At 38.9% G+C, this 7,898-nt stretch overlaps 1 protein-coding gene and 1 long non-coding RNA gene across 2 annotated transcripts in view; both read left to right on the top strand.

The window, feature by feature from the left end:
• The window catches only part of LOC140360806 (gamma-aminobutyric acid receptor subunit rho-3-like), an 8,284-nt gene extending 3,927 nt beyond the window's left edge, over nt 1-4,357 (top strand). The window contains exons 5-9 of the mRNA XM_072446208.1: nt 489-571; nt 2,240-2,377; nt 3,013-3,165; nt 3,240-3,433; nt 3,807-4,357. Coding sequence (XP_072302309.1) covers nt 489-571; nt 2,240-2,377; nt 3,013-3,165; nt 3,240-3,433; nt 3,807-4,112 — 874 coding nt within the window. The 3' untranslated portion in view covers nt 4,113-4,357. The remainder of the gene's footprint in view (nt 1-488; nt 572-2,239; nt 2,378-3,012; nt 3,166-3,239; nt 3,434-3,806) is intronic.
• A 1,361-nt stretch (nt 4,358-5,718) lies between these two features.
• On the top strand, nt 5,719-7,541 carry LOC140360344 (uncharacterized). Its single transcript, XR_011926910.1, has 5 exons — nt 5,719-5,978; nt 6,474-6,526; nt 7,069-7,119; nt 7,223-7,296; nt 7,383-7,541. It is a non-coding gene; the product is annotated as an uncharacterized lncRNA (long non-coding RNA).
• Nucleotides 7,542-7,898: the final 357 nt, after the last annotated feature.

The raw sequence follows: 7,898 nt of genomic DNA, 5'->3' as shown, positions 1-7,898 counted from the left end.
TCCACAGTGGATGGTTCTCTTTCAGCCACAGATGTTGACAATATGGCGCCTCGGTGACAGCTTGTGGGAAGCCTGTCGTCACTATATGAACCAGAACAACACATTCATACACTGACACACGTTTTCGATACTTAATTGATCGTCAAATGGCACTGTATCTGCATATTAATAATATTTTGTCTTTACATTTTGTCGCTATTTTGTCTCATAAATGGTGGATACAGTATTTGGAAGAAGAAATACATCCATTTAATTCATTCTCAAATAAAAGAAATACAGTCATTTAATTCACCTTTGTCAGAAAATAGAAATAAAGAACTATGATTGGTTAATATACTCAGAAGCATGATAAATTGTGCAAAAGTAAACAAAATTCATAAACCATAGTTGCAAAAGGTTTCATAAATATTGCCGGTAATTGAGACAATTCTACGTGCTTCTGCTTGTCCACATTGTCCACATTCTTAACTGTCTTAATTGTTCTTTAGGATCACCGTGACTGCTCTCTGCTCGATGGACTTCAGCAGTTTCCCACTGGACACGCAGAACTGCTCACTGGAACTGGAAAGCTGTAAGTACAAAGAGACTCTACAGAGGTTGTGCTGTTACGAGTACGAGCATCATACTTACAATACTCCTACTTGAGCTGGTTACTTTTCCCACTGAGTAATTCAAAAGTGACAAAAGCTTTACATGAACAACATCAAATGCTTTTATGGGTCTACTCTTTGGAAATACCAGAATCTGTGGATTATTTAATGTTTTCTTTGCCCGATTACATAAACTCAAATCATAAATTGATCATATTCAAACACATTTTACTTCCAAACTGTTACTCAGTACTCCAGTAATATTTTCTCCTATCACCTTTTCCCTCTTACCTGAGTACACATTTGGGCCACTACTTTTAACTTCTCTTTGAGCAATATCATTTTAAAGTAACGTTACTCTTACTTAAAGGTCCCATAACATGCAAAATCGACTTTACAGAGCTTTTAACCTTCTTACATTGCTATTTGTGCTTCATATATGTTCCCAGAGTGTTTTTTTGATTGATTCCCGCAGTGTTTAGCTATATTACAGACTAGCTCCTTTCCTCGAATCTCCAAACTGACGGGGGGTGTTCACAGGACCGCGTCATAACCACAGGCACGCGTCATCAGCCCTTCCTCCCCCTCCCCCCTCTCCACCCGCCTCCCCCTCTGCCTCTGTTTTTCTGCTTCGATTTACGAGGAAACACGGCTCAAAGAGGCCCAAAACTTCATTAATGATATCGCACTCTTTACTATTATCAGGTTGATGTGGCAGTTGATGCAGCAACCGGGACAATAAACAGAGAGAAGTTCTATCCGATACCGAAAAACCAGGAAATAAGAGCGCGATGGACATATATATATATATATATCTATATAGATATATATATATATATACATATAGATCTATAGATATATCTGTTCTGCGCACGCTGTAGAATAAACACCAGATTTATTTAGTCTCAAAGTAGTGTTGATCTGAAGTTCTATCGTTTCTCACTCACTCGCGCGGCAGGAGCGGCGCAGCGCGGAGCAGACAGCTGTGGGGCTACGTCACGGGTGGGCGGGGCACACACGCTCTCTGAGACTACGTCACGGGTTGGGCGGGGGAGCCAGATCTCTCTTCACAAGGGTGGGGGCGAATATCAAACCAAGCCGTTTGCATTTCCGGGTTGGTGAGGGGGTCCAAGGTCTGGGTGATATTTCTTAACTATTATGTTAAGGGTGTTGCACAACCCTTATTATTATCAATTATACACTTAGGATAGACTACGAAACGTGAAAAAAAGCACGTTATGGCACCTTTAAGTACATATTTTTGCTACTCTACCCACCTCTGCTACTCTTTATGCGTAACATCTATGTATTTCTCTACTTGTTTTATCACACAACCGTTTGCTTTCAGTTGTGTGCACCAGCTCTTACAAAATACAGCATGCTTGTAAATGTCATTTCCATCTTTGTACTAAAAATAACCCCATTACTGTGACCCACATTACCGTTTTACACAAGTGACGAGTAAATCTGATTAATTTTCATTGTTACTTGATGAGACGTGATCTAAAAGTGGATATATTTAGACCTTACACACAGTTACTCTGAAATAAACCGGTTGTACGATAACTCTTCTCTCCTGACGGGAGACGGGGACATGCTCGAAATGGGCACAGTTTCTGAATGCCTGACCTCGTCCCGTGTTGTTGAAGATGCATACAATGAGAACGACCTCATGCTCTACTGGAAGAACGGGAATGATTCCTTGAGGACGGATGAGATGGTGCTTTCACAGTTTTTCATCGAGGACTTCCAGCCTTCCTTCGGACTCGCCTTCTACAGCAGCACAGGTAAGTGCTTTGGGATGAACAAGATATTTACTCAAGCAATTTAACCATAGCTTCCACAAATACCGTATTTTCCACACTATAAGGCACACTTAAAAGCCTTTCATTTTCTCAAAACACTACAGTGCGCCTTATAATCCAGTGCGCCATATATTAATTATATTTGTGCTTTCTGACCTCGTAGCGATGTTGTGTGGTACACGTTTTGTTTCACTTGATGCGCCTGATAGTCCAGATATACAATAGATCTGAATTCACAATAATCTTTATTACATATGTTATATTACACTTGAACTATTTATTTGTGAGCATCTGTAAATGCTGTATATTTTTTTCACATTATGTTCACTTCAATTATCAATGCACAAATCCAACTAAAGTTGTTACATAATAGAGTCAGCTTTAGTTGGACAATATTGGGATACTGTTATATTTCCACACCTCCTCTGCGCTGTCACGTTTCTATCCTGTGGGAGAAGAGCAAAAAACGAGAGATTTTCTTCAGTTTGAAATAATCTCCAGAGAACATGTGTCATCAAATAGACTATTACATAACAGCAGCCCAAGATACAGCAGCCACTGTATTGTAAATCCTTCTGTTTACAAATGTTGTTTGCATCGCTCTCTGTCTGTTACAGGGTGGTACAACCGGCTCTATATAAACTTTATTTTGAAGAGGCACATTTTCTTCTTCATGCTGCAGACATATTTTCCCACTATGCTCATGGTCATGCTGTCTTGGGTGTCCTTCTGGATCGACCGGCGGGCTGTACCAGCTCGGGTCTCTCTAGGTAGACGAGTCCAGTTATTCTACTTATATACTATTCCACTTAGAGTTACTAGATGTGGTTATTTGTGTGTCCAGGCATCACCACAGTCCTGACCATGTCCACCATCATCACTGGAGTGTCCGCCTCGATGCCACAGGTGTCTTATGTCAAAGCTGTAGACATTTACCTTTGGGCCAGCTTCCTGTTTGTGTTCCTGTCCGTCATTGAGTATGCAGCAGTCAACTACTTCACAACAGTGGAAGAGATGAAGAAGCTCAAAAGGGCAAAGGTCAGACAGATTATTGTCCCACACTAACTATAAAATAACTGCTGCTGCTGCTGCTGCTGCTGCTGCTGCTGCTGCTGCTGCTGCTGCTGCACATGGCAAACATGATGACAATATATGCTCAATACAGGATTTGTGAAACCCTTTACAGTCCGTTGAGTTGTAAAAATGTGTTAAAGTTTTCAGAATTCGAAGAGATTAAACTATATTACTTCTAAATCATGCTATTAGAGAAACATGTCAGGGTCTGGAAGCTTACTGTATTCTCACAGTGTCATTTTTTGTACGATTACAGTGACATTTTGTGTCAAAATGCAGTGAGAATATTGAATCTGTCTACAGATTATGGTTGTAATTGAGATGTTTTCTTTCATAGGTCCCTGCTTCCTTCAACAACACACAGGCCATGGCTTTTGATGGCTGTTTCCATGACAACGACATTGACTTGACCTCTTTCCCAGAGGCCACGAGTACCCCAAACACAGAGAGGAACACTCAGGCCTGTAACTCCACTGTCTCCTCTCCCACAGAGGCCGCAAGGCTACGCTGCAAACCCCCCCGGGTGAAACGCCACCTACGCTTCATCATGAGCAACAGCTACATGATCGACTCATACTCCAGAGTCATCTTCCCCCTCACGTACCTGCTCTTCAACATCATCTACTGGAGCTTGTATTCATAGGACATTCCTCTGCGGCCAGGAATCACCAAAAGTTATGAATCTCTCTAAAAAAAATAAATGTACAGAAACTGGATTCATATTGCACAGTAAGGACAGTTTATGTTTAACATTGTGCTTATTTTCTTATCAAATAAATTATCAAATATAATTAGTAGCATGACTTTTATAAGATGAAGATAGTGTATTTTATTCTTCTTCTGCTGTTTATAAATACTGTGTACAACTTCTGTAATAAATATATCCTCTAAATATAATCCATGTTTAGATCCTTTCAACAGTTATATTGGACAATGGTCTTATTTTGCATAATAACCATTGTTAAATTGAGTTGCATAACAATAGGGTTTTGTATAGATCCAGCCAAATGTTCACTCCATCAGATTTGATTGATGAATAATATGATAAAGGAAGCCAGCTCTGAACAGGGCCAGCACAAGGACACAACTGTAACGCCCCGACACACATTTGCGGTCAGGGGAACATTATGATGCCTGTCTAAAATGTATAGTCATAACGTTCAGCTATTTTCCATTTTTCCAGCTCTAGAGATTCAGACAATTTACCAGTCTTTGCAGCTCTGTAACTTTGGTTCAGATTCAGCATTATCTCTGCACACTGACACGTATAGAAAACCCCAAAAGGCCAGGAAATGTCCAGTGGTGAAAATGTGGCCTTCATGGCCCTTCCTCATATTCCTAGATGAACTAGTCTATATATAATATATATAATTTTATGTCTTATAAAACTATATGAGACATTTAGTCACTAACACGATTGCCAAAACAGACATTGCTTAATTCGTTTTTTACTGTCGCCCTCAGAGGCAACCGTTGTTGTGATTTTGGGCGTTACAAATAAATTGAATTGAATTGAATTGAAATTGAACATACTTTGTTTTCACTTTAATTGTAATGCTTCATTGTCAAGCAATAAAATGGTGTCTCACAGTTTTTGTTAAATGTATAGCACCCCCTTGTGTGCATACATATACCTACACAATATTGTGCCATTCATTGTCATTCTAGACCATGACTCATCATCAGCTGATGATGAGTCGTCACCCCTGATGACAACTCAATACGTCAATACATACAATACTAGCCGCATACTCTTTGTAAAAAGTTGTGATAATTCAGACTGGAATTTACAGCAGAATTAACATTAATACAAAATAGTCAGATTGTTATAATCTTTTCCATTGAACTTAAAATGGTAATTTTAAATAACATATTATCAGGCTTTCATCAAATTATTAGCCAAGGTCCGGCCACAAAAATAGAATAAGGGTGTAACTCAAAAGTACAAGGTCATTACATGTGAAACAAAGATCAGAAATGTAAGATAATGATAGACTTTGTAGTGAGTCGGTACAACCAGCTCCTCCCACTGCAAATCACAGAAACAGGTGCAGTGCAGACATACAAAGCGATCGGTGCATGACTTCGCAAAACAATAATGTCTCAACTCTACAGACTCTGACTGGAAACATACTTTGGACACACCCTGAGGCGCACCTTTATCATGAATAGAGAAAAGGCAACTATTATTCACTAAAGGTATATTTGCTATAGACAAAATACCCAGCACACTACTCAAACACTTGACAGAAGAAGTTGGCCTACCTGTTCTTGTTGATGTTTTGGTGGCGAGGCTTTGACAGGTGAACCTTGTGAGGAAATCATATTCGTGCAACAGCCAGGAAACTAAACAGGTGTCTTGTGAAAAAAACTGAAGATGGACGTCTAGTCTGAGTGGATTTAATGTTTTGGATTTAATGCTCCCGCAAAATGAGAAGAAAGCCATGAAATCTGTGGATGTCTGTTCCAGAGCGGGCCCTTTCCGGCACAAGGGGGTCCTGCCTCTCAGGTAATTACTTCTCTTTGTGAATATGGATCAATCAATACATTAGAGGAATCATTAGTAACACAAATACAGAGATAAGTGTTAATTTGTACAATCTTGTGTAATGATCCAGCTTGTAACAATCAGTCCTCAAGTTATGTTGTTATTCTGAAAAACATTGTCTGTTGCCAGAGATTTGATTTTCTGTATTATAATAATCAGAGCCCCGGGATGTGCTTTTACACAGCTCTAAGTGAAAGCTTCATGAGTCCAATGTGTGTCACCCAGTTCAATGTAAAGCATTACTCTATAGGGACGTCATGTTTGTACTGCTCTCATACATTAACTCCCAGGTGTGACCAGTTTACCATGTTCAGCATTTGAGACTGAAACATTTCAAATTTGAGATTCAAATGTGACTAAGATTAGATACAAGTTTAAATAAAAACACAATAATGTTTTACGCCTTTTGAGCGCAGACCAAATTCGTAATGCTATTTGTTTCCTTTTCTTTTCTAGATTTTCTTTCCCACGGTATTTGCAGATATACCTGGTTCTTGCCCTATGTGCAGGTAAAATGTGTTCTAAGTATTTACCGATAACACTGTATCTTAGGTGGTATATCTGCTCAAAGAAGTTCTATTTTTGAACCTAAAATCCCTGACAGACCAGCCCAGCTTTATAATGTGCTTGTTAGTCCATGTCCTTGCAATTCTTTTAAAATAGCATAACCTGTTCTTCTGGTCTGCTGTTAAAGCATAGAGACGTCACAATAATACAGTTTCCATGCAAAGGTGGATGATGATGCTTTGTCCATCAGATTATCACTGTAGCCAAAGCAACCTCCTTTTTGTTTAATGTTTTTGTTATCAGGGTAAGACTTTAATTATAGTTAGTGCCAGGACCAAGTTATTCTTTTTTTTTGTGATACCATTTTTATTGTATTTTTACAGGACCAAGTTGAATCTTGAATCTAATCATGCATTTTGGTGAAATGTATACTCTAACCTGTCATATGCACTTTAAAAAGGCAACATCTTTCCATTTGAGCATAGATCTGGGTTACTGTATGTCTTACATCATAGTTTTGTCAATAATAACTTCACAATTTCAGGTTTCACAGCTGCTGCCTCCACACCAGCTCCCACAGCTCAGTCTAGTCAAGGTAAAACTGCTTGAAGAGATATGACAACAACAGCTACAAAATAACAACATTTGAACACATTACAGGACATTTTTTACACAGTTTTTTTAATTTATCATTGCAGAAGTAATTTATTTTCTTGAAATCAAAGTGGATGTAACAGGACCAGGGAAAAATGAAAAGGACATTTATGACTGGGTATGTAAATCAAAATAACAACAAACGTTAGAAAGTAGATAAAAGTTATTTTTATTTATTTTGTGTTTCTGCTATATTTCTTGTAGCTTCAGCCAGTGATCCAAAATGTGCAAATTTGTCGTCCGTCTGTCACTACAGCACCTGCCACCTCAACAAGTGCATTTGTGACAAGCTCCATTCCAACCACATTAGTACCAGACACGACAAATAATACAACTACAAATGCTACTGCAATTACTACTACAAGTGCAGTTACTACTACAATGACTACCCCTGTTAATACTACTACGATGAGTGCAACCGCTAATACTACTACAAGTGCAGTTACTACTACGATGAGTGCAACCGCTAATACTACTACAAGTGCAGTTACTACTACGATGAGTAAACCTGCTAATACTACTACAAGTGCAGTTACTACTACGATGAGTGCAACCGCTAATACTACTACAAGTGCAGTTACTACTACGATGAGTGCAACCGCTAATACTACTATAAGTGCAGTTACTACTACGATGAGTGCAACCGCTAATACTACTACAAGTGCAGTTACTACTACGATGAGTACACCTGCTAATACTACTACAAGTGCAGTTACTACT

This window comes from Eucyclogobius newberryi, unplaced genomic scaffold (genome assembly GCF_026437365.1).
Source record: "Eucyclogobius newberryi isolate DKJ021-1_F unplaced genomic scaffold, fEucNew1.0.hap1 SCAF_15, whole genome shotgun sequence".
Lineage (NCBI taxonomy): Eukaryota > Metazoa > Chordata > Actinopteri > Gobiiformes > Gobiidae > Eucyclogobius > Eucyclogobius newberryi.
This window is presented reverse-complemented; position numbering and strand designations above follow the sequence as displayed.